Here is a 25,414-nt window from a genome sequence, read left to right as displayed (position 1 = left end):
GTGGCCGTTCGAGGTGTCCTGTGTAGAGGATGTTTGCAGGGGTCCATGAATGATTGTGTGTCTCTGGAGAAAATACTCCGTCTGCGCCCTGATGGCTGTGGCTGTTACCTGGGGTGCTGTTCTGTCCAGCTGGCTGCACGCCGGTTCTGAGGACGCGGGGACAAGGGGGTGACTGGGCCGTGCTGTGCTGACTGGTTGTGCCCGGCTTTCTGTTCTGTGGGAGAGTAATGAAAAAGCACAGGTTGGCCAAGAGCCTGGCTAACGTCGACCTCCCCGTGGCTTCCACTTGCAGTCCCAAAAGCAGAACATGGACATCAGCCGGCAGGCCAAGTTCGCCGCCACCCCCTCCCTGGCCTTGTTCGTCAACCTCAAAAACGTGGTGTGCAAGATCGGAGAAGACGCCGAGGTGCTCATGTCTCTCTACGACCCCGTGGAGTCCAAGTTCATCAGGTTGGTGACATCCCGATGCCGGGACAGCAGACTCCCCTCCAGCGGCTGACCCCGTGTGCTCCCGGGACAGTGGGGTGGCAGGAAGCCCAGGCTCTGGGCCAGGGCCGGCCTTCTCCTGTGCACGGGGACTTTTTTTTCTAAAATATCTTTATTGATGTCAGAGAGGAAGGGAGGGGGGTGGGGGAGAGAGAGAGAAACATCAACGGTGAGAGAGACGTCGATGGGCTGCCTCCTTTATGCCCCCTACTGGGGATGGAGCCTGGGTATGTGCCCAGACTGGGAGTTGAACCAGGGACATCTTGGTTCATGGGTCAACACTCAACCGCTGAGCCACAGTGGCCGGTCGAATGGTAAATGAACAGATACGCTTTAGAAGTAATAGAGGTTGAAATGCCACTTTCAGACAGTTCCTTGGTGAGGATCGCCCTGGACGCCCGGGGTTGCCCCGCCCCGGGGTTTTGTTCGGGTGGATGTCAGATGCCCCCGTGTGGGCTGTCGCCCCTCTCCTCCATCAGCGGAGCAGCAGCTGTCCTTGGCGCTGATACCTCTGAATTCCTGTGGCTGTCTGCTCTGTGAACCTCCGTGGCGTTAACCACAAGCCAACGTGGCTGAGTGTTGAGCGCCCTGTTATCATTGGAAAAATTGATTTTCTTTTCTTTCTTTCTCTTTCCAGTGAAAACTACCTGGTTCGCTGGTCAAGTTCAGGATTGCCTAAAGATATAGACAGATTACATAATTTGCGAGCTGTTTTCACCGTAAGTGCATCCGGCGATGTTGGGTAGACTCGCTCAGCGTTCTAAATGCCCCCCCCCTCTGACCTCTCCCCACAAGGGCACATGGTTCTTGGGATGCCCATCATACATGGTCATTTCATCATAATGACACCCTTCCCGGAGGTCCTCTGGGTCCCTAGCTTCCCGTAGCATCCCCAGAGCAAAGACCGACCAACTGCATTACCAGAGCCGATCTCTCCAACGTGGACTCAGGCTCACCTGACGCTGGTTGACTATGGTTGTCCAGTTCCCTTTTGGTCCTGAACAACTTATTCAATGCTCACAGCTGCTCAGAAATGCGTCTCTGTGCCTCTTCCTACTGTCTGTCCCAGCGGAAGCTGCATTGAGAGCCGGGGCTCCGGATAACGTACGGAAATTCCTATTTCTAGGACCTCGGGAGCAAAGACCTGAAAAGGGAGAAAATCAGCTTCGTCTGTCAGATCGTCCGCGTGGGCCGCATGGAGCTGAGGGACAACAACACGCGGAAGCTGACGTCGGGCCTGCGGCGGCCCTTCGGCGTGGCCGGTAAACGTGTCTCCTTGTCCTTGCGGGTCTCAAGGTCGTCACTCTGGCCCCGAAGGGAGCCGCTGCCGGGTGTTGCGTTGGTCAGCTCTCCTGTGGGAGGGAAAGAACCTGTCCGTTCTCTCCCGGTGGTGTCACGGGCAGGGGCTGTGCAGGGAGCCGCCCGAGGGTCGCGTGCCCACCAGGTGCTTGGTGTTAAAGTGGCCTCCTCTCCTGGGGGCACCCTGGCCCTCATGCTCAGCCTGGCGGGCAGCCTGGCCTTGGAGGTGCCAGGTCTTCTGGACCTGGCGATGGATGGGCTGAGGAGTGAGTGTGCAGCGAGTGGTCAGCAGCCAGGGGGACACGGGCCCCGACGCCACGTCTGCTCTGCTCCGTGGTGTGTGGTGGCGGCCCGGGAAGAGGGAGAGCTCTGCCGAGTCGCCTCTTCAGCTATCACTCATTTCTCACCGTTTGGGGAGGGTGGTGGCCCTTTGGTGCCAGGGCGGACGCTCCAACATTGAGCCCCGCTGGCCTCCCTGTTGACTACAGTGGGAATCTCCCAGCCTCCACGTGTGGACGTGTGTGTGGGATGAAAACGATTTATATCTTGACTAGAGGCCCAGCGCACGATTCAATCGTGCGGGTAGGGTCCCTAGGCCTAGCCTCCTGCGATCAGGGCCATCTTCTGCCTGTTCGCCAGTCCCCAGGCCCAATGCTGCCTCCGCCGCCGCCACTGAGCTGCCAGGCTGTTGGGATCACCAGCTCATCCCCAGCCGCTGCCGCTGCCGCTGCTGCTGGGGCTTGAGGCGCTGACGAAGGGGAGCACGGCAGGGGATCCGGGTGCGGACAACCGGCTCCCCACCTCCGATGGCAGCGGAGCTGGGCAGGGGATCCGGGTGCGGACAACCGGCTCCCCGCCTCCGATGGCAGCGGAGCTGGGCAGGGGATCTGGGTGCAGACAACCGGCTCCCTGCCTCCGATGGCAGCGGAGCTGGGTGTCCAGGGTGTCCGAGGCAGCCCCCCTCAGCGGCTGCCAATCCAGCCGTTGAGAGGCGGGGGGTGGGGCGGGAGTCCCGCGCCTCTCAATGGCCGGATATGCCACCCCGAGTCCCGCCCCCCAGCCTCCCACCGCCCAATCGTGGGCGTAGCGGAATGATGGTTATTTGCATATTGCCTTTTTATTATGAAGGATTGGCATGGCGTTTCCATGGGTGTGTGCATTTTTTCAAAACTCATTGAACTGGAGTACAATCTGTGCATCTAATTTACATTTTTTGTCAAGACAAAGGTCAAAGCATCCTTTCCCTGCAGACTTTCCCTGAGCCCCACTTCCCCGGAGCCCTCACCCCTCTACGAACCCTTCCATCGCAGACCCCTCCGCACATACACAATTGAACGTATTTGCCACCTCGCCAGACTCTGAGGACCCTGACGTAACCGCTGTATTTCCCCACTACCTGTGGCTACAGCCACAGGTGGGAAGGTGGGCTCGGGGAATCACCGTCCCTGTTCAGGGCCTCCACGACCCCTGCCAGGTCTTAGGTGCTCGCGTTTCTAGAACATTCCAACCCACAAAGTCCTCCTGGGACGTGCCGCGCCAGGGGGCCCGTCGGATGCCAGGCAGAGGGATTGATTACGTGGGGACTCTGCCCTTGAAGCCCCGCCCCCGCTTGGCCGGGGTTTTCGGAGAAAGTAATTCATCTTTCCAACAGGGAGACGGGTGACTCGACTAAGAAAATTCCCCCACGCAGCTCACCCCGTGGTTTGTCAGCAGACGTTCCGCTGTTCCTGTGTTTGTTTGTTTTCCTCTGACGATGGCATGTAAGCAAAACCATCTCTGTTCTTTTCTTGTCCCCAGTGATGGATGTAACAGATATAATAAATGGAAAAGTAGACGACGAAGATAAACAGCACTTCATCCCCTTTCAGCCGTAAGTACGGAGCAGGCCGCGTCCTCAGCCGGGTGGCCTGCGGAGAACGTGTGCTTGTCGTCATTATCTTCATCCATTCACCCGGCGCAAACAGGGGAGGGCGATTTTGAAATAATGAAAAGCCCGCTTAGTCACTGCTGTGGCGCATGGGATTTTTGTAGCCAGAAGAGAGCCCTGGGTTCGAGGGTGGTCCTGCAGGTAGAATATTTTACATGTGACCCTGGACACACAGAATTACGATCCCCTCCGAGCGCGAATGCTTCTTTACGTAGTTGATTTATTCTCGTAGCGATTCACAGTCTCAAAATACAGTGCTTTCCAATTCATCACGGGAGGTTGCTGCTCCTGACCCAGCAGACCCAGCCAGAGAATGATGAATGCTCTCCTACAGCGAGGGAGGGCACCTCCCCCCGGGGCTCAGGCCGCGGGCGTTCCCGTCTCGGCGGTGGCTCAGCGGCCTGGATCCGCACCCACGTTGAAGGATTTGTCTGGTTCGGACAGATGTCTGTAGAGAGGTGGGGGGCTTGGGAGGCACCCCGAGGAGCGTCGTTCAGTCGACCCTCCGACGTGAAGGTAGATCCCGTAGAAAAGGCGGAAGGGCCTGGTGTCACTTCCCTGGAGGTTAACGCGCGAGGGCGCCCAGGGGATGGGGAGCAGCCACTCTGAGGGCCGCCCTGCCCCTCAGACAGGGGCCCGGAGCGGAGGAGGAATTAGGAGGGGCGAGGCCACGTGTCAGACGGCGTCCCCCGGGTGTGGACTCTCGGAAGAAGAGTCGATGACGAGGAGGGACGGGCACAGGGCGTGCCCCGTGTTCTGTCTGTTCTCCTCGTTCCTGGTTTGGCTTCAGTGGCCTCACACTCCGGACAGGCTTTAGGTAGACGTTGCACACCGTCTCCAGGCGCTGGCTGCGGGGGTTCGCAGGCAGGTGGGTGGCTGCAGGAGGCCTGTCCCGGGCTGGGGTGCGGTGGGCAGCAGAGGTGGGGTGCGCCTCCCTTGGCACCACCACCCTTGCTCGACGGACCAGCCCACTCAGCCCGGGACTGACCCCTCCTTCTAGCTGAGAGGGGACGGGGGTGCTCTGCGGGCGGGTGATCGGGTCGGACAGCGTCCGGAAGCCCGGCTCGGCAGGCGGCTTTGCAGTCTGACAGAGAAGAGCAGGAAGCCCTGTAGTATTGGCGTGGAGAGCGGTTCCCCTATAACAGTGATGGCGAACCTATGACACGCGTGCCGAGGATGAAACATTTGCTGCTCCTGAGGATGAAACATTTGCGACTAGAGTCTTGGAGTTAGTTTTTTTCCTCAAAGTGACACACTACCCGAGTGATGCTCAGTTTTTTGGCGAAGTTTGACATACCAAGCTCAAAAGGTTGCCCATCACTGCCCTATAAGCATCTCCCCACACACCAAGCCACCGTCCTATGTGGCTTCTGTTTTTCAGTCCAATACAGCCACCACCAGCCATGTGGGCTATTTCAGTGAATGAAAATTACATGCAATTAAACATTCAGCTCCTCCGTCACACGCATCCCCTTTAACGTGTCCAGTGCTGCGTGCGGCTGCGGCTGCCATACGGGTCCGCGCAGATTCGGGGCATTTCCGTCACTGCAGAATGTTCCGTGGGCGGGGCTGCTCTGGAATCTCACCCAGTGCACCTCGTTACAAGGGAAGCCTTCTGCGCAATCTGGAAGTTTCCTTCGTGCACAGGGGGGACGTCCTTTTTGAACACGGGCAGCTGTGGAGGTAAAATACAGGACACACCCTGATAACAGGATGATATTAAGCTGCTTCCTTCGCCCACGGGAAGAGTACAGCCCAGTTCTCTTTTATTTTTAAAAAATGTGTTTTTATTGATATTTAGAGAGAGAGAGAAGGATAGAGAGACTCATCATTGACCGGCTGCCTCCTGCATGCCCCCTACTGGGGGTGGAGCCCGCAACCCAGCATGAGCCCTGACCAGGAATCGAACCGGTGAGCTTTTGGTTCATGGGTCGATGCTCAGCCACGGAGCCATGCCGGCCTGGCTGCCCAGTTCTCTTTCAAATGCTGTTGTGTACATGAGGCCTCGGGGCGTCTTGAGGCCCAGGTGTAGCCTTTAGTGGGAATTACCCATTGCCTGCCCGTGCCTTCTGGGAAAAGTAGAGGACAAAAAGCAAAACATGGGTTCCTGGTTGAAAAGTTAGGGGATTGGGTTCTTCGTTGTGGACGTACCGATCTCAGGTTCACTGGGACGTGTTACCAGTATGTGAGCCGGCGCGGTGCCACCATCTTTTTCTGTCTTTTAGCGAGACATCCACTTTAAAAAACATTATTAAGGGTGAGCTCTTCCTGTGATTTGAAACTCCTTGCTCCCTTAAAGGAAGGCTGATCACGGACAGATTGATATTTGCAGCCGTAGGAACAAACAGCAGCACGTTTTTAGGAGCAAAACGAGCGAGGAAACGCGCTCCTTGGGAAATGCATGCTAATGAAACCGTTTTTTTGCTCCATTAAAACTGATTTATTATGTTGCAGGGTAAGTTTAGGGAAGGGAAGCACAGTCCATCTCTCTCTCTCTCTCTCTCTCTCTCTCTCTCTGTCCGGTCACTTGGCGAAGTCAATGTAAACAGTCCTCAGCTCTCCTGAGGAATGGGGGTTCAGTGATGAACAGCACTCGTCGTCGTTGGTCCTAGAAACGATGTTGAACGTTATGCACACGATGTGTATTTCCTCGCTCGTTGCATAGTGCCCCTGCTGTGCCACACCGCCTGTCTCCCCGCACACGTTGGCTCGTTTGTATTTATTCTCTTGGTTCTGGTGCAGCGTCTATGAAAAGGTCCTCATTCCTGAGCCCTGGAAACATGGCTGGGCCCATTCCTACTTATTATGATTTTATCCTCGCCCGAGGATATTTTCCCCATCGGTTTTGAGAGAGCATAGAAGAGAGGGAGGAGGGGATGTGCATGAGAGAGATACATCGATTGGTTGCCACCCCCACACACCTGGACCCGGTCCAGGGATCAAACCCACAGTCAAGGTGTGAGCCCTTGACCGGGAATGGAACCCTCGACCTTTAGGCCCACAGGCTGACACTAATCGCTGAGCCCCGCCGGCCAGGGCTCACATTCATAAGGGCGCCACCATTTTACTTTCCGGGGATGGTCGTTGGCTTCTCCAAACGGTGCCATTCTTTTCACATTGAGTACACGGCCTTTTGGAGCACCACCCAAGTGGGGGCCCCCCAAGCTTTCTAAGAAATTAGGTGGCAGGGATCCTTTAAAAAAAAAAAAGTTGATTTTGCGTTTTCCCTTCAAACCACCTGCCCCTTGACCTACGCTAGGCTTCAGAATGATTGACAGGGAAGAACTGTCCATACATTTTCCTTGGGTTAAATGCCATCCAACTGCATACTTCCAGATTAGTCCCCTTTTTCATTGCTTAGGAGAAGGGGGTGTGGGTCTGGTGCCCGCTTACTTCCCGGGGAGAGGGTCGGCCCCGTTGGCTTTACTTTTCTCGTGTGGTTCAGCGTTTTCCTGATCAATGCTCTTCCCTGTCTCTCTTGTCACCTCTCCTGTCCTTTGTTGTGCGTTGACTCATGATGACTCTCTCGCACCTGGTGACGATGATCTCTTGTGTTCCCTTGTTACCGTGACCTCTGGGTCTCTGTGCCCCTTTGTCTCCTGTGGTCTTGGTCGTCCCGTGCCCTCCAGGCTCGCGTTGGACGACGCCATTCGACACAAGCCGCTGAACATGTCATCCCGTTTTTCACCCAGGGTGGCAGGGGAGAATGACTTCCTTCAGACTGTTATTAACAAAGTCATTGCTGCCAAAGAAGTCAACCACAAGGGCCAAGGTACGTATTCTGTGGTTTTGTTTCTATAAATGTCCACTTGCCTGAGTTTGGAGAGTGCCGGGCGGTTTGCATTTTAGTTTGATGACGATCATGGCGATGGTGGTGATGATGATGATGAAGATAATGATGAAGATGATGACAATTGTGATGGTGGGGATGATGATGAGGAAAAAGAGGGTGGTAATGACGATGGTGGTGATGATGGTAGTCATCATGGTGAGGGGAGGAGGAGGAGAATGGTGATGATAGTGATGGTGGTAATGGTGACAAGAAGGAGGAAGAAGAGGATGTGATGATAGTAATGGTGATGTTGGTGGTAGTGATGATGGAGATGATGGTGGTGGTGGTGATGATGATGGTGGTGATGATGGTACGGAGAAGGAGGAGGAGGAGAATGGTGATAGTGATGATGGTGATGATGGTGGTGATGTTGATGAGGAGGAAGAAGGGGATGGTGATGTTGATGGTGGTGATGATGATAGTGATGATGATGGTGAGGAGGAGGAGGAGGAGGAGAATGGTGATGATTGTGATGATGGTGATGATGGTGGTGATGATGGTAAGGAGGAGGAGGAGAAATGTGATGATAGTGATGATGGTGGTGATGATGATGTTCATGGTAGTGATGATAGGGGTGATGGTGGTGATGATGTTCAAGGTAGTGATGATAGGGGTGATGGTGGTGATGATGATGGTGGTGACGATGTTGATGATGGTGATGATGGCAGCCGGGATAACATCTGTAGTCGTTGGCCTGATGTACAGCATTATGAAGGTTTTCTTGCTGATCACCCTTATAAGCACTGCCAAGAGCCAACTTCCTTGATGTGAGGGTTCGACAGAGTGGGAAACAATTAAACCTTTGGAAATCGGAGTTGGTGAGACTAGAAGCGACTCATTTGTTTGCCTTCCTCAGCCTTACCCGGTCGCTCCTTTCATCCTAATCATTTTTAAAAGCACTTGAGTGGCCTCACGGGAGTGAGTCTACAGTAGCTGTCTCAGCTGTTATTTCACTTGCTGTTGAGAGAAACATGAGACGCTCGACATAACCCACCTCCACACATGCTCCTGTCGCCGCGTTCCTTGCCGGTGTTGTCCTAATGGCTGCCACTTTGTTTTCTGAGACGCCCCCTCCCCCTGTCGCGGCGTTCCCCCCGCCCCCCCCCCCCCCCCGCCGAGATTGTGGGCTCATTCGCCCTCCTTCCCCTTCAGTGTTGTGATGGAGGGATTTCTCCTTCCCGCCGCCCGTCTCACTCATCATTTTTCATCGCACACTGACAAGCTCCCCAGCAGCTGCCCTTCTGTTGGCAGAGGCAATGAATCAGTCGCCTCGGCTGGTGACAGCTGGCACTCGGCGGACGGGAGGCCCCCGGAAAACAACTGTTTACCCAGGCCCTGCCCAGCCGCGGGGAAGGCACCTTCAGAGCCCCCCTGCCTGAGGCTGCTTCCGGCCCCTGTGGGACGTCCACCTCTCAGCCCCTGATGCGATGTAGACTTCCCGTGAACTCCTAGTGCTCCGGCGAGCAACCCCGATGCATCGTCTAGTGAGCTGTGTCCGTGACTTCTAAGGGACGGTCCCCTTGACTCACGTCACAGTGCTCTAAGGGAGGGTGTGAGTTGAGTCTGAGGAGCCCACCCTCAGCAGTAGAGGGACCGTGGCTCTCTCTTGGTGTGAACTACCGCCTCCCGGGCGAACAGCCATGAAACAAAAACTCCAGCCCCGGCGTCATGAAATGTAACCTCTCTAGACAGAGCCTCTTTTATTTTTTTTAAGTCAGTCTCTGGGGTGGGCCCAGGCACCCGTATATTTTAAAAATACGTTTGTATTGATTTTTAGAGGTAGAGGAAGGGATAGGGAGAGAAAGATGGAAACACGGGTGAAAGAGAAACATCACTGATTGGCTGCCTCACGCAGACCCCCTACTGGGGATGGAGCCTGCACCGCAGGCATGTGCTTTGACCGGGAATCGAACCGTGACTTCCTGGTTCACGGGTGCAGGCTCAACCACGGAGCCACCATCATCGTCACCACCCCCTCCTCTTCCTCCTCACCATCCTCACCATCCTCATCATCTCCATCATCGCTACCACCATCACCAATGAGAGCCGTGTTGAGCTGACCAGGAGTCATCCTCTCACAGCCCTTTGAAAACCATGGGGAGGGCCCATGGCCGCCGTTGCCCCTGGCTCTCCTGCTCTTAGGGTCCTCCGTGTTGATGAACTTGTACCATTTCAGTCACAGGAAGAGGGTGCCGGCCAGCAGGCCGTTTCTAGGAGAGAGGACGCCAGCCTGCCTCTGTCAGTCTCACTGGACTGTGGCCCAAACCTGGGACCCCTCAGGCCTTGGCGCTGGTACCAGGGCCCAGTTCCGTGAGCCCGAGGGCAGGGAGCGTCCCAGGTCACAGTGAGAGCAGAGAGAGGAGCGCATTCCCTGGTTTTTTAAGGAGAACCGGGGCCTCTGAACCAAAAGGCACCGGGGCCAGGTTGGCCTCCCCGTGGAAGTGAGCATTCGTCAGGGCTTCCCTGCCCCAGTGCATTCTGGGAGAGCGGAGAGGGCCGTGGCCCGGGAGCACCGCACAGAAGTAGCTGCTGCCTGCTGGGCCGGCCCCGTAGCTCTGTGTGTCATCGGAAGTGACTGGGCCTGCCTGTCGCTTGCCCATCGAGTCTCAGCTCAGAAGCGTGGGCGCTGGGGGCAGGGAGCAGGGGGCATTTTGGGGGGAATGGTTGCAAGGCTTTCGCTTCTCATTCTCCCAAGGGGGACAACCGAGGAGAACCTGGGAGGTGAATTCACAGCTTCACGAACCCCAAGTTCCAAACTGCTGAGCAGCTTCCGAGCTCGGACGGCGGGCGGCAGAGCGCTGGGCTGTGGACCACCACCAGGCCGGCCCTACAGGACGGGGACAGCCCCACAGGACAGGGCCAGCCCCCTAGGACCGATAGGGCCAGCCCCATGTGACAGGGCCAGCCCCATAGAACAGGGCCAATCCCACGGGACAGGGCCAGCCCCACAGGACAGGCCCAGCCCCACAGGACAGGGCCAGCCCCACAGGACAGGGCCAGCCCCACAGGACAGGGCCAGCCCCACAGGACAAGAGCTGTCCGAGCGCACACCTGTCCTGAGGCCCCGGCCGAGCGGGATTTGTACCCCAGCCAATCAGACGCAGGTGATGCCCGGGCCAGCACCCTCCTCCTGGCCCCTCTCTTCCCCTCCTCCTCACACACCACCTTTTCTCTCCCAGCCTCCCATCAGGAGTTAGAAGCTGCTCGCTCGTTAAGTTGGTTTGTGTCTTTTAAACACGGACGAGATACGACGTCACGGACGCGCCTGTTGTCTCCGTAGGTCTGTGGGTTACTCTGAAACTGCTCCCTGGAGACATCCATCAGATCAGGAAGGAGTTTCCCCACTTAGTGGACAGGACCACCGCTGTGGCTCGGAAGACGGGGTTCCCCGAGATCATCATGCCCGGTAAGAGCCGCTTCCTCCCGCGTTGCTGACCGTGGTGTGGACGTGGCTGACGTTGGGGACGTCACACAGCTGGCCGTTGAGTGCCACGAGGACAGGGACCTGCGGGAGCCCCGGCTAGCAGCGGGGCGTGCGTGGTTTAGCGTCATTTCCGCAGGCAGGTGCTGCGGGTCAGGCCGAGGGCGGCGGCTGCTCTTGGTTACAGCGACCTGGGAGGGTGGACGGGGTGACTGCTCAGGTACCAGAACAGGGACCAGAGGGTGAAATAAGCATCTGCCAGCATCCCAGCCCGAGAGCCTGAGCCTTCTTTTTTCTTTCTTTTTTTAAATTTATTGATTTCAGAGAGGAAGGGAGAGGAAGAGAGAGATGGAAACATCAATGATGAGAGAGAATCACTGATCGGCTGCCTCTGCACGCCCCACACTGGGCATCAAGCCTGAAACCCGGGCATGTGCCCTTGACCAGAATCAAACCCGGGACCCTTCAGTCCGCAGGCTGACACTCTATCCACTGAGCCACACCGGCCGGGGCGAGCCTGAGCCTTCTGTCAGCGGCTGGGGCACAGCCCTGGCTGAGCCACGCCCCCTTGCTGCCGCGGCCCCGGCTGGAAGCTTGCGCGTCAGGTGGGGTCACCCGCGCTCACGGGGCAGGGAGGTCCGGCCGGGTCTGGGGGGAGCTGTGCGGCATTCACTGTCGGGCTCGGCGAGTGGGTGGGTTACGAGGCTTGGGTCACTCTAGGACTGAGGCGACTCCTTTGTGATGTTCTGTGGGTTCAGAGGGATGCCCTGGGCCCCCCTTATATCCAATGCTGTAACAGTATTGAGCCACCAGACCGTGGGCCGAGGGAAGGGCGCACCGAGTCGGTAAACACGCCCTGTTAGGTTCCGGTGCTGTAACAGGCCCCGGGGAGGTTGTGGCTCCTGCCTCCTCGCCACGTGTCCCCAGCACTGAGCATGCGGGACCTGGTCAGGCACTGGCTCGCGGTCCCACCCCTGCTCCTCCCTGGCGCTGGGGCCCCGGGCACGTGCCGACCCCTCTCAGCTGCGGATTCCTCGTCTGAAGAATGAGAATAACAGTCCCCGCCTCTCGGACCGGTTGGCGCTCTGAGCTGCCGGGGTATACGTGGCAGCCACGCGGAACCCCGAGGATACGCGCGGATCAGCTTGGGGACTGAGGCTCAGGCAGCAAGCCTCTCGGTGAGGCCCCCAGCCTCCCTCCACGGCCTCCCTCCCTCAGAGGATGCCCTGGAGCCGGAGGCATGTGCCACGGCCTCTTGTGAGCGCCCGTCTGCCTCTGGGGGCCCCGCAGTGGGCGCCTCCGGGCCAGCGGGAGGGGGCACTTGGCGTCTAACCACCTCCCAGCCATGGTGGTCCTCTGGCCGACGGGGCCTCTGTGGCCGCGGGCACCCTTCGGGGTTATTTTGTGCCTCGATAGACCTTTCAGGATGAGGGACCCCACAGCCCACCCTGCCTCACGGACGAGACCGTTAGCCGTGGGCGGCTAAGTGACTGTCCCAGGTCCTGGGCCCGCAGCCTCCAGCCCCGCCCTGCGCCCCGTCATTCCTCACGACGCTCAGGGTCAGGGTCCTGGTGCGCTGCTCCGTCCCCAGCAGCGGCTGCGGCTGCCCTAGCGACCGCTGGGATTCTTGTCATAATGACTTTTAAATGGAAGCTTCATTTACTCCCTGGGTACACTGAAAGCAGAATAGAGCAGAAAACACCACCACCAGGAGAACAGGAGACCTCTGAAGGGATCCTTGTTCTTGGCCCAGAGCGGGCTGTCTGCTGCTCGGAACGAAACTGTTCCGTGTCCCCCGTGGGACAGGGCGGGGCACCGGGGTGTGGCTGCCGGACAGCCAGGAGCGGTCCCGGGCGCGATGCTTCCCCCGCATCACGCTGCTAACGAAGCTTCGCTAAGTTTTCCCCGTCGGGCTGTTACCGGCTTCCTGTGTGCTCAGAGCGAGGCATGTCTTGAGCTCGTTGATTGCTTATTTTTTTTTGCACAATTTAAGTCCCTCCTCACTGTAAAACGCACAGTTCTGTATTGTGTGCCAACTACACTTGAATAAAAATAAAAATATAAGACATCCACGGCCTCAGGGGTTGAGGGTTGACCTGTGAACCAGGAGGTCATGATCCCATTCCCGGTCAGGGCACACGCCCAGGTTGCGGGCTCCATCCCCAGTGTGGGGCGTGCAGGAGGCAGCCGCTCCATGATTCTCTCTCATCATCGATGCTTCTGTCTCCCTCTCCCTTAAAAAGACCCACAGGGCTGTTTTGTTCTCCTGCTCCTTGGGGTCCCCCGTTCAGGCCCCCGGCAGGGCAGCTGCCCCCAGGAGGGAGGGAGAACCAGGCAGAAGAAGGCTTCTCTCCTGAGGCAACCCTGGTCCCTGATCCCAGGCGACTCGGGACAGGGCTTGCGGTTTGAATTCTCCGTCGGCTTTTTGTTCAGCTCCGTAGTAAAACGCTCAGAGGCCACCGCGCCCGCTGTCCTTGGTGTGCCGGTTGATGTCAGTGATGTGCTTTGGCGCTGAGACGATGACCACGGCCAGCCGTCTGACGGGTGGTGACAGGGGCCCAGGCCGCCGTGGACACCGAGCGGCTGAGTCCTGGCAGACGCCGACAGCATTCGGTCTGCTCGGGGCGCGGGACCCCAGGGGTGTGGGGCGCCTCTGCCCAGGGCAAGACAAGCCCCAGGCAGATAATTAGGGGCCCTGGCACGTTTCCTCTTTCTCGCACCTCTTACCACAATGATGAAAATTGCCCTGTTGTGCCTCGATAGGCGGAGACTATTTCCTGGGAAGTATTTGGTAACCCTCTAATGCAGTGTTTATAGCGCTCTGCTAGGAGAGGTAATGAGTTAGACCAGGCGTCCTCAAACTATGGCCCGTGGGCCACATGCGGGTGTTTTTGCCGTTTTGTTTTTTTACTTCAAAATAAGATATGTGCAGTGTGCATAGGAATTTGTTCATAGTGTTTTTTAAACTAGAGTCCGACCCTCCAACAGTCTGAGGGACAGTGAACTGGCCCCCTGTTTAAAAAGTTTGAGAACCCCTGAGTTAGACCCTTCTGCAGAATTCCCGGTTACACAGTGGATGATGGATTGGTTGGTTTTCAAGGTATAATTTCCCTCCACACCCCAGGTGATGTTCGAAATGACATCTACGTGACATTAGTCCAAGGAGATTTCGATAAAGGAAGCAAAACCACGGCCAAGAACGTCGAGGTTACGGTGTCCGTTTACGATGAAGACGGCAAGCGCCTGGAGGTACTGACTGCGGCGAAGCTCATCCGCAGCGTGTGGTGTGGCTCTCCACGTGTTCACCTCTGACCTCTGCTCCGCACAGACCTGCTCCTGCTTCTGGGGCGGGGCCTGGGGCTGCCTTCCCTTCGCCCGCTTGCCCAGACGCGGGGTCCCCGGGGTCCCGGCAGCGGCCTGGACGTTCAGACACCATGGTTGTCTCCACTGGAGACACGGGGGAACTTGGGTCCAGAGAAACCAATTCACTTGCTCAGGTCAGCGCGCGGGCAAGAGGTGGAGCTGGGTTTGAACTTGGACCTCTGGCCTGTAGCAGCGTGGAGTCACCCAGGAGGTGGTGGGGCCAAGGCCCCCTCCTGAGTGGCCACAGCAGCTGCAGGACTCGGGGTCCTGGGAAGTGCCCGGAGGCTGTGGTCTCCTCTGGTGACGGGAGGCCACGCCGAGGCAGGTGTCGCGGCCCCTGCCGAGCCGGCTCTGTGGACCGTGGCTGAGGGCAGTGCCCTGTGAGTGCACGTGGGGCCCAGCTCTGCCAGGAGGGGGGGCGCCCTTTCCCTCCGGGTGGCTCTGTGCCCTGTCCCAGCGGGCACTGCCGAGTGGTCAGTGTTCACACTCGGGATGCCCGGCAGGAGCGTTACCACCTCCTAAGTGTTGTCTGCAGCCCTTTATTGGGGGGACCTACGAGGGACTCAGCGGCTTCCTGCAGCCCTGCTGTGGGCGTCATTAGGGGTGAGGGTGAGAAGGTGGGGGGCAGCAGTCCCAGGCGGCAGGCCCCTGCAGGTCTGGGAGCGGGTTGATGCTCTGGGAGTGGATGGATGTGCCCTGCATCGCCGGGAGCGCGCCATCGGCAGCGGTGATTGGCACTCGTGGGGCGCTCTGCTCCCTCAGGCTTGGCTCCGGGGGCGGGAGGTGGGGAGACGGGTGCGGGCCGAGCTCAGAGAGACCTGACGGGAGTCCTGTGCCCTCTCTCGCAGCACGTGATCTTCCCGGGGGCCGGCGACGGGGCCATCTCCGAGTACAAGTCCGTGATTTACTACCAGGTCAAGCAGCCGCGCTGGTTCGAGACCGTGAAGGTACCGTGGACGTGGCCCTTTCGTCCCGCGGGGTTCGTGAGGAAATGCTCATTTGCAGCCTAGGGGAGTCCCCTCCTCCCACCCAGGGGCCGCCCGCGAAGGGCACCCTGAGCCTCCCGCCAAGTCACGCAAGGTCGCTAAGGAGCCACGCGGGCGTTTCTTGGAAATACATTTCCTCTCGTTTCCTTTTGGACAGAGAGGCAGGACTTTCCTGGAGACAAATGAGAGAGGCCCTTAAAGACACCGATGGTGTTTCTCTCCCCGGTCTGGTTTATGTATGAAATGCTGTCCTTACGCACATGGAGAAAGAGAGGCTGCGGAGAGGCTGTGCGGGAGAGATGGGCCGTCCCCTGGCGCCGCCCTGCGGCGGTGGGTGCAGATGTGCGATGGGGGGTGAGGGCGATCTCGGCTGAGGGCCGTGTGCGTGCGCTCTTGGCGCTGTCACTGTAGCCACAGCAAGACACTGCACCTGCCCCGGGGCAGGCCCTGCAGCCGCCGGGAATGCAGACGCCCGGGGTCACGCTAAGGACAAAGACGTCGGCTTTTAACCACGGAACCCTAACACTAGGATCAGGGCCTTTAGAGAACCTTGAGGGCGCTCACAGAGTCCCGGCACCTTTACGGGGTCACCTCCCCGTGTTCCAAAGGCCCCTGCCTTCGACAAACACCCCGGGGGTTAGGCCTCCCTCCCCGGCGCTCCCGGGGACGCTCCCGGGGACGGCGCCGGCGGTGCTTAAACTTCCCTTTTCCCTTCCGCCAGGTGGCCATCCCCATCGAGGACGTCAACCGCAGTCACCTCCGCTTCACCTTCCGCCACCGCTCCTCGCAGGACTGTGAGTAACCGCTGTGCGATCCCAGGTCGGTCGGCGGAAAGCTAGGGGGCAGGCTCAGGAGGCTGCCCTTGTTCTGGATTGTTCTGGAAAGTTCTGGATAGTTCTGGAACTTGCTTCCCAAAACACAATGAGGCCTTCAGCTCCTGTCCTGGGGAATGTTAACGACGTACTCCTTGAGCCCGTCGTGGGGGACCTTCGTTGTCTTCTCGAATGTTTCTGAGGAGGTGCTGCTCCTTGCTGTTCTTTTGAATCCCTCTCCTCCATTTTGGCTGGTAATGCTGGTCCATCCATCAGAACAGTCACTGAGGTAGGAGGAGATTTCAGAACCCGGCTCTTCCTGCTCTGTGTGTGGCCTTGAACCCCTTGAGGCCTGTCGGGGTGGCCCCGGTGTTTAAGCAGAGCTGGGGTCCAGCTAAAAGGGTCAAGGTTCAAGTCCAGTGGGAGAAGCAGGGGTGAAGGCTGGGCAGCTTGGCGAACCCTGCCCACCATGGCAGGCTGCTGTAGGGCCATGTCCACGCCCCCGGCAGCCGGCCCGGCTCTGCTAATGGTGTGCGGCCCTCCCGCCGGCCGGCCCTGGGTAAGCACAGCCATGAACGGATGTTCACTAACATTCGCTGTGCTCTGATTGTGCTGCTGGCACAGAGGCTTCTATGTCATGTAATTAGTCCTCACAGCAATCCCTCATGCGTTCCATATGATCAGAACTCCACAGGACAGATGTGGAAACCGAGGCTCAGTCCCCTCCACAGGGGCCCAAAGTCACCTCGTTAGTCAGGGAAGGGCTCTGGTTCAGACCCGGCCCGTGTGCTTGAGCATCGTGTTCCCACGCCTCCGGGAGTAGCCAGGCCACTTTCATCACCTGCCTTTATTTGGCACCTGCTGTATACACAACTCAGGGAGCGGGTTCTCCTGCAGAACTGAGGTTTGAGTTGAGGGCCGAGATCAGCTTGTAAGAGCCAAGGAGAGAAGGGCATCTTGGGGAATCGTGGGAGCAGAGGATGGGGTGAGCAGAGGCGGGAACATGCCTGGGGGGCACTTCGGGGTCAGGTATGTTCTCAGCCAAGGCCGTGGGGGCTGGCTCCCAGCATGCGTGGAATAGCAGGGGCGGGAGTTGGCCAGCGCGCAGCCGAGTGGGCTGCAGGGGCGCCGGTAGGGAGGGGCACGGTTCTCGAATCCACCGAGGTCTCGTCTCAAAACGTGAGCACGCGCCCCCTTAACAGCGAGTTCATTCTCTCTAATTAACAAATCACACTAGGGCGGAGGGGTATCTGCTGTGGCATTTTAATTTTCAGAATCCTTGTTTTCTTGTCAGTTTTAAGTGCTCATTATAGACAAGATGCTATCACCCGGCCGAGTATGACACATTTGTATAATTAATGAAGTCCCCCCGGCCACAGCTTGTGGGGGCTTGGGAACGTGTTGAGCATCCAGAGCGTGGTGCCGGTGCAATCCCGAGCTGTCGGCTGCTGGAATGACGGTGGCCCCGCGGCCTCTCCGGCGGCCCCGTCTGCAGACACTCTGGGTCAGAAGTGGGAAAACCGGAGGCCACACTGTACGCCCCCCCTCCCAGCAAAATGTGGGCTGCTGTCCCCCTAAAGGGAGCAGGCGATGGGGTTTCTCAGGCTGGGATCCGCCCTCGGCGCTGGGACGTGTGTGGCTGATGTAACTCTCGGACACGCTCCAGCAGCTCGTTAGCAATTCCAGAGCCCGCGGCTCGTGTGTTACGGGGCGCCGGCAGATGTGTGGCTTTGGGGCCCAGCCCGCGGGGAGCTACTGTCCCCTGCTTGGAGGGGGCCTTGTCGGTGGGGGCCGCCGGGCCTGCTTCGGCAGCACGTGGCCCTCCGTGGCCCCTGACACTTTGTAAAATTGGAACCTACCCCGTAATAGCTGCTAACGAGCGTGGAACAAGTGCCGTGGTTCCCTTGCTGGGAAGATGTACAATGTTACTAAAAAAAGGACACGTTTTTATTCCGTGCCACTCGGTAGTGAGATCAGGGGAAGCCCTCGGCTGACGGGGATGGTCACGTGTGTTTGCCATTCACGCTGCGTTCACAGAGACGTGCTTTTTTATTTTTTTTTTCACATCAGCTCACACTTGGAAGAGTCTGATCTTTCCACCTGAACGTTAATTAAGATATGTCATGTTGTCTAGTGCCCTTTTACAAAGGGCTTTTTTCCATTCTCAGGGTACATCTCTTTTACTTTTGTTATATTTGGTTAGTCCAGTGGTTGGCAAACCGCGGCTCGCAAGCCACATGCGGCTCTTTGGCCCCTTGAGTGTGGCTCTTCCACAAAATACCACGGCCTGGGGGAGTCTATGTTGAAGAAGTGGCGTTAGAAGAAGTTTAAGTTTAAAAAATTTGGCTCTCAAAAGGAATTTCAATCGTTGTCCTGTTGGTTCTTGGCTCTGCTGGCGAATGAGTTTGCCGACCACTGGGTTAGTCCAGCGTTCATTCATTTATCTAATCAGCATTTATTGAACACCTACTATGTGCCAGTTACTGATGGACACCAGAATGCAAAGGCTAATGAGACGTGTTTTCTCAGCTCCTGACTCAGGGTGGGGGGCGTCTGCTCCTCTCCCCTCTGACCTCTGGCCTTTCGTCTCTAAAAAGAGAGTCTGGGGTACACCCCTTTTCAAGATATTTTCTAGCTCCGAACCTCCGTGCTTCCATGTTGCACTCAGGCCGCAGCCTGAGGAATTCACGCGGATCCCTTTCTTCGTCCAGACTCCCCCTGCGTTCCCAGCGGACCTGGCCCCTGCCTGCGTGGGGCCCTCCCTGTCCACTCCTCACCAGCCACCCTGGCTGTCTGTCCCCCGACCAGCCAGACCCAGTCCCCCCTGAGGACCCTGCACTGGCCATCGCGCTTCCTGCAGGATTCCCGTCTTGGCCCAGAGGCCCTTCATCCTCACGGGGAGGCCTTCTCCAGCCGTGCAGGGGCCGTCCCTGTTCCACCGTCACCCCGTCAGAGCACCACGTTCACTTCCCGTGCGTCTGGAAGAACTTGTCTGTCTCCCGAGCAGAACGGGCCTTTGGTGCGCATGTTAGACGGGCGAGCACCATCTCCTGTCCCGGGGAATCAGCAGGGAGAAAGCACACACTTCCCTGCCACTCACGGGCCAGTGGGCGAAACTCACCGCCAACAGCACACCCGCACGTGTGTGTGCGCATGCACACACACACACACACACACACATGCGCATGCACACGCATATGCACGCGCACACACACGCACATACACACACACAATGCGCGTGCACACACATACACACGCACAGACACGCCTGGTCATGTGGTGACACACACTGTTGTTTGAGTCAGCTCGGGCAGCCCTAACCAGATGCCATAGACTGGGGCGCAGCAAACAGACGTTTCTCTCTCGGGTTCCGGAGGCTGGACGTCTGCGCCCCGGGTGCCAGCACAGCCCGGTCGGGGTGAGGCCCCTCCAGGTGGCAGGCGGCGGTGAACGCACGTGGAGGGGGAGAGCCCTGCTGTCTCCTCCTCTTACCAGGGTCGGGCTCGATGGGGCCAGAGCTGCAGCCTCGGGCCTCATCGAACCTTCACACCTTCTCGCCGGCTTGTCTCCGACAGTCACCTCTGGGTCGGGGCTCCAACTTACCAACTTGGGGGTCACCATTCAGTCCGTAAACTATGAAGGAGAACAACAAGGCAGGCGAGGGGAGTGTGAGCAGGCTGCTCGCTCGCTGTTAGACGGCTGGTAGCCGCAGCGCACGCGGGGCCTCAGCAGAAACTCGCTGGCGGGGAGGGACCGCGTCGCGTGCAGCGCCTGGCGGAAGCACGTTCCTGCCCAGGAGAACAGAGCTCCCCCCCAGGCCCCCGGTCTGCCTGTGGTTAATGTCAGTGCACGGGGCCAGGTAGGAACCGGCCGACGTTGTTTTTCCCATCGACAGTCAGGTTTCGCAGTGAGTGGTCTGCCCCCCCACCCCCGGCTGCCGTTGACAATGGCCTTGTGTCTCCAGACCCTGCCCGTTCCCACGGGTGTGTGTTTCCGGGTGTAAGAGCACGCGGTCTCATGGGTATCACTTGACCAGTGTCACTCCTGGTTTCCGGTCTTGCAGGCTCTTCTTTCGCATCCTCCCGGTGGCCTGGGCCTGAGTCAGCTTCTCGTTCCCCCAGCAGCGCCTCCCTGAGGTTCTGATGGGAATCGCGGGGAACTCACAGGTTGACGCGAGCACCCCGATCCCTGTAGGAGAAGCGTCCCCCTCCTGGTGACCTGGTCTGTCTCTCCACGTAGTTTCCTTTCCGTCTGCCGTGCAGTTCTGTCAGGCTGTCCGTCAAGGTAGCCCTGGTGGCAGCTGATGTTTCTGACGTTACGTGGCCACGGCAGCCGTGGGAGATGGTTATCGATTTCTTTGCAGCCAAGGATAAATCAGAGAAAATATTTGCACTGGCCTTTGTGAAGCTGATGCGATACGACGGGACGACGCTGCGAGACGGCGAGCACGACCTCATCGTCTATAAGGTAGGCCAGGTGGGGGGGGGGGGAGGGTGTCAGGATAAGGTAGGCGGGGGACAGGATAAGGTAGCCGGGGGAGGGGGGGTTCAGGATAAGGTAGCCAGGGGGCGGGATAAGGTAGCCGGGGGGGGGGGGTTCAGGATAAGGTAGGCGGGGGACAGGATAAGGTAGCCGGGGGAGGGGGGGTTCAGGATAAGGTAGCCAGGGGGCGGGATAAGGTAGCCAGGGGGGGGGGGTTCAGGATAAGGTAGGCGGGGGACAGGATAAGGTAGCGGGGGGGGGAGGGGGAGTTCAGGATAAGGTAGCCAGGGAACGGGTGGGGCTGCTGCTCCATTCCCTCCCAGGCCGCCTGGCCTGAGCCCCATCTCACCTTCGGGGGCAGCTGCTGTCCAGGGACGTGTAATTATGCAAACGCACACATCCCCTGACCCGCCTGCTCGCTGCTCCTCCTGAGAGGAGGTGCTATACAGAAACACGTCAGGTACTGTGTAAAGAAACGCTCTTGTTAACGTAGATTAATCTGCAGGAATTAGAGAAATCATTAGGATAAACAGTTTAGCAGATGATAAAGAGCAAACACCACGACACGATGGTTAAAAGATGACGGATAACGAGGGAGAGAAGAGAAAAGCGGTGGGGTGCTGATGGAGGCTTAAATCACCCGACCCGCAGGCCGAAGCGAAGAAGCTGGAGGACGTGGCCACGTACCTGAGCCTGCCCTCCACGAAGGCGGAGCTGGAGGAGAAGGGCCACTCGGCCACGGGCAAGGGCCTGCAGAGCCTGGGCAGCTGCACCATCAGCAAAGACTCCTTCCAGATCGGCACCCTCGTCTGCTCCACGAAGCTCACGCAGAACGGTGAGTGCGGGCGGGCGCGCTTCCCCGGAGACCGTCTCCCTCCGCCGCCCTGCTTCCGGTTGGCCGAGGGCCAGCCCGTCATTCCCGCCGTTCTCAGTAGTGGTCCCTGTGGATGTCGCGGGACGAGGAGGGGTGACCTCCCTCGGAATTAAAGTCCACACTCTGAATTTGATCTGAGATTAACCTTAAAGAGAGATAAAGCAATGGATTTACATTCAGAAAAGCCTTTTTTTTGGCCAAAGGGAGGGGGCATGGCATAAAGGGGAAATCCACAGGATTGGGAATCAGACCGACAACCTGGGGTTGACCCCTAACCCTGTGCTAACCCTGGGAATGACCTTGAACTTGGTGCTGCCAACCTTGTTTTCTGCGTTACGATGTTCCTTGTTACATTGTCTGCCTCAAAGGGCTTTGTGAGGACTCTGGAGGGTGCAAGGCACCCACCCTCTGTGCGTCCCCCTCCCCCAGCTGGCCTTTGAGAAAATGGCCATTTTCCTTTAAAACAATTTTTTTAAAATATATTTTTATTTATTTCAGAGAGGAAGGGAGAGGGGGAGAGAGATAGAAACATCCATGATGAGAGAGAATCATTGGCCAGCTGCCTCCTGCACGCCCCCTCCTGGGGATTGAGCCCACAACCCGGGCCTGTGCCCTTGACTGGACTCGAACCCGGGACTGTTCAGTCTCCAGACCAATGCTCTATCCGCTGAGCCAAACCAGCCAGGGCCATTTTCCTTTATTTTTAAAAGCTGGTTTTGATGCCATTTCTAGTGCCCCCAACAGGGAGGTCAGGCGCCCCTTGCTGATGGACACACGTCAACGCGTGGCTGTGCCCCAGCCTCAGGCGGTGTCCGGTGACCCCATGCTGCGCCGGCCGGGCTGCTCCGCCTTGTGGGTGCAAGGTGACCAGACTCGGGGGGGGGGGGGGGTGCCGGAATGAAGCGGCACAGCCGGAGAACACAGCACGGCACCCAGAATGAAGACCACGGCGGCGGCCCATCCAAGAGTGGATCAGGAATTGAAGATGTGGGCCATCATGGGGGACGTTCACATGTGTCATGTGTGATCCAAAGTGAAGTGGTGGGACAGGCCACCTCCTGCCGGGCCGTGCTCTCCGTCCCAGGGGTCAGGGCGGTTTCCGTCCCCAGGAGTCACTGTGGTGCTTTAAGGGACCGTGAATAATGCGGCTCCCCTCCCTGCGGCGTCAGCGAGGCTGAGGCTGTGATGGAGGCTGGGTTTCCTCGGCCCTGGACGTGGGGAGAGGGCACAACCAGGCCAATTACATGGAAGAGCAGCTCTCAGCAGGAGGGGAGCCTGTTTCCAGAGAAGAGAGCTTGCCCGCCCGCCCTGTCCCGGCCACCACGGTCCCTCCCTGGGCGCCGCCGCCGCCAGGCCCTGCTAATGCTTTGCTCCCTCGGCGCCCAGCATGGTTCCGAGAGCCGAGGTGTGGAATACCGACCTCGATGAATAATTCAGCCGCGGCTGCTCCTTCAGGGACGGAGCTTCCCGGGAACAAATCACCGTTTCAGGGAAACGGCTCTCCAGTGAGACCCGGGGCGCCCGCGGTCAGTGTTGGGCTGCCTGTCATGTACACGCCTGACATGCCACCATCCCCAAAGGCGGAATGGTGCGCTGGGGGACACGACAGCCGAAAGGGGCCCCTTCCCCATAGTGAGCAGCGGCACCAGCACCTCGGAATCTCCACGTCGCCCAGCGGCGGTTGTGGGGGGACCAGGGGCCGCTCTCGCTGGGTCCCAGGGAGGGAGTGGCCCTGGCCTGGAGGTGTCCCCGGAGCTCCCGGGCGACGTGTTGGAGGCCGCGCGTTGCGTGTCCACCGCTATTCGGGATGCTGTGCCCTTTCGTGTCGCTGTTTTAACTCTGTCCGCGGTGCATGGGGTGAGGTCACGTGTATGAAGATATATGTTTGGGGCTCATCACGTGTATGCCTGTTGTCTGGGTTTATCCTTTAGGTGTCTGTGTTCCCTGACATCCTGCCTGTTCCCAAATTATATTGGTCTTCTCGGCGTCTCCTAGGGTTTTTCTCACAGAGATAGTTCTTTAGCTGAAACTCATTGCCTATGAGCATTGATAGTTGTTAGGTGCCCTGTGCTAGTTGTGTGCTGTCACGTGATGGGCAGTGACATAACTTCAAGCGAAACTGCGTAGACACCTCACCTGGATTCTGCCCCCTGCCTGCCCGGGCATCGGGCTGCCCGGAAATCCTTCCTGGATGTCCTGCATCTGCTCCCTTCAGTCTGTAAGGACCCGGCACAATCAGTGTGCGATTTGGCGACGAGAAAACAGACGCACAGCCACGAGGACCAGCCGGGGCCGGCCGGGCCTGCGGGAGGGCAGGAGCTCAGCACAGCAGGGTCCCCGGGCAGGGCCCCCTCCCCTCTCAGTCCTGTCGCCTCGCAGCCTCAGGCCCTGAGTTGATGTGAGCTCTCTTACGTGATCCTATGGAAAAGTACCGTATTTTCCGGCGTATAAGACGACTTTTTAACCCAGGAAAATCTTATACGCCCAGTCGTCTTATACGCCGGAAAATACGGTAGTCTTATTCGGAGACATGGGAGGAGAGGCCGGACGCACAGTGGGGTGGGCCCCTCCCGGGCCTCCTGGGGGTGAGAGCCAGGCTGTCCCCCGGGCCCCAGTCGCTCTTTGAACCTGTCACTTCTCGGCGAACGAGCTGGGAGTCCCGCGTCCAGCTCCACGGGCGGAGGCAGCAGCGGCACGTTTAGCCGGGAGGTTTCCGAGGGGGCGTGGGTGTGCGGTCTGGGACGCGTGCAGAGGGCCTCCCGGCCTGAGGGGTCCCCCGGAGGGGAGGTGCGCGTGGAGGGCGGGCCCGGCCCGGACTGACCTGGCTTCTGTTGCAGTGGACCTGCTGGGCCTCCTCAAGTGGCGCTCCAACACCAGCCTGCTGCAGCAGAACCTGCGCCAGCTCATGAAGGTGGACGGCGGGGAGGTGGTCAAGGTGAGTGGGCGGGGCCCGGGGGGCTAGGGCGGTCCCCCCCCCACACACACATACACACACGTGCTTTCAGAGGGACGACTGTCTTATCGCTGTGAAAAGTAATTACGTGAAACGGCCTTAATTAAACGGCGAGATGGTCTACGTCGGGATAAACCAATTCCGTTGTTCCACTTTCCGAACTTCGCAGGCATTGAAGCCTCCCCACGCGTCCCCGGCGTGGACCATCATTCCAGGTCCCCGCTGGCTCCCGCGCTGGCCCCGTTAAAGGCACCCTAACCCGTTTCCCTGGTTCTGTAAGCGCCCCGACTCCAGGGAGCCGAGGGAATACGTTAACGTAACTCCAGGAGACGCACAGCGAATGAGACTTGGTCCCCCGTCGTGTTTAAGTCCCCGTCACCTCAGAACGCAGTGGTGTGCCTGCTGGTCTCTGTCACACGCACCGGGGGAGTCCGGAGCCGTCTCGTCTTGTTCTCCCGTCCCCATCTAACCTGTTTCCATATCCGATTGCTCCTCCCGGGAACGTTCGCCTGTCTCCCTCTGCTGCGTGTGCACCTGGACCCCTCAGGCCGGGCGACCCTTCAGGCTGGGCACCCCTCAGGCCAGGGTACCCCTCAGGCCAGGGTACCCCTCAGGCCGGGGGACCCCTCAGGCCGGGGGACCCCTCAGGCCGGGGTCCCCTCAGGCCAGGCGACCCCTCAGGCCGGGCGACCCGTCCACCCCTCCCCTCGCTGGCCTGACGGTGCCTTGGCCGGCGTGTCCTATGCGCCCTGCAGGCCTGGAACTGACATGTCTCAGGCACACGGCTGTTACTGGGAGCCAGGACCCGGGGTGAGGGGGTCCCCAGTTTACTTAGTGGGCCTCCTATTTCTCTGTTTGAGGACACCAATAGACTGGGTGATCCCCATTTATTCAAGGCCTTCCTTCCGTCTATTTAAAACTGGAAGCAGAGTGATGACTCGGCGTGATAGGCTGAGAAAGGCGCTTGCTTAGTTAGCAG

The 25,414-nt window shown here is 58.6% G+C and overlaps 1 protein-coding gene across 2 annotated transcripts in view; it reads left to right on the top strand.

Moving 5' to 3' along the window:
* The window catches only part of DOCK1 (dedicator of cytokinesis 1), a 305,409-nt gene that overhangs the window by 55,268 nt on the left and 224,727 nt on the right, over nt 1–25,414 (top strand). The window contains exons 8-19 of one of the 2 annotated variants that reach the window (XM_079793187.1): nt 293–450; nt 1,124–1,205; nt 1,613–1,748; nt 3,583–3,655; nt 7,342–7,484; nt 10,825–10,950; nt 14,090–14,214; nt 15,177–15,275; nt 16,036–16,108; nt 20,490–20,593; nt 21,260–21,443; nt 24,320–24,417. In XM_079793187.1, coding sequence (XP_079649313.1) covers nt 293–450; nt 1,124–1,205; nt 1,613–1,748; nt 3,583–3,655; nt 7,342–7,484; nt 10,825–10,950; nt 14,090–14,214; nt 15,177–15,275; nt 16,036–16,108; nt 20,490–20,593; nt 21,260–21,443; nt 24,320–24,417 — 1,401 coding nt within the window. The remainder of the gene's footprint in view (nt 1–292; nt 451–1,123; nt 1,206–1,612; nt 1,749–3,582; nt 3,656–7,341; nt 7,485–10,824; nt 10,951–14,089; nt 14,215–15,176; nt 15,276–16,035; nt 16,109–20,489; nt 20,594–21,259; nt 21,444–24,319; nt 24,418–25,414) is intronic. The other variant, XM_079793188.1, reaches the window with a different exon arrangement.

Source organism: Cnephaeus nilssonii (assembly GCF_951640355.1).
Source record: "Cnephaeus nilssonii genome assembly, chromosome: 16".
Classification (NCBI taxonomy): domain Eukaryota; kingdom Metazoa; phylum Chordata; class Mammalia; order Chiroptera; family Vespertilionidae; genus Cnephaeus; species Cnephaeus nilssonii.
The sequence above is the reverse complement of the archived record's forward strand: the minus strand, read 5'-3'. Positions and strand labels throughout refer to the sequence as shown.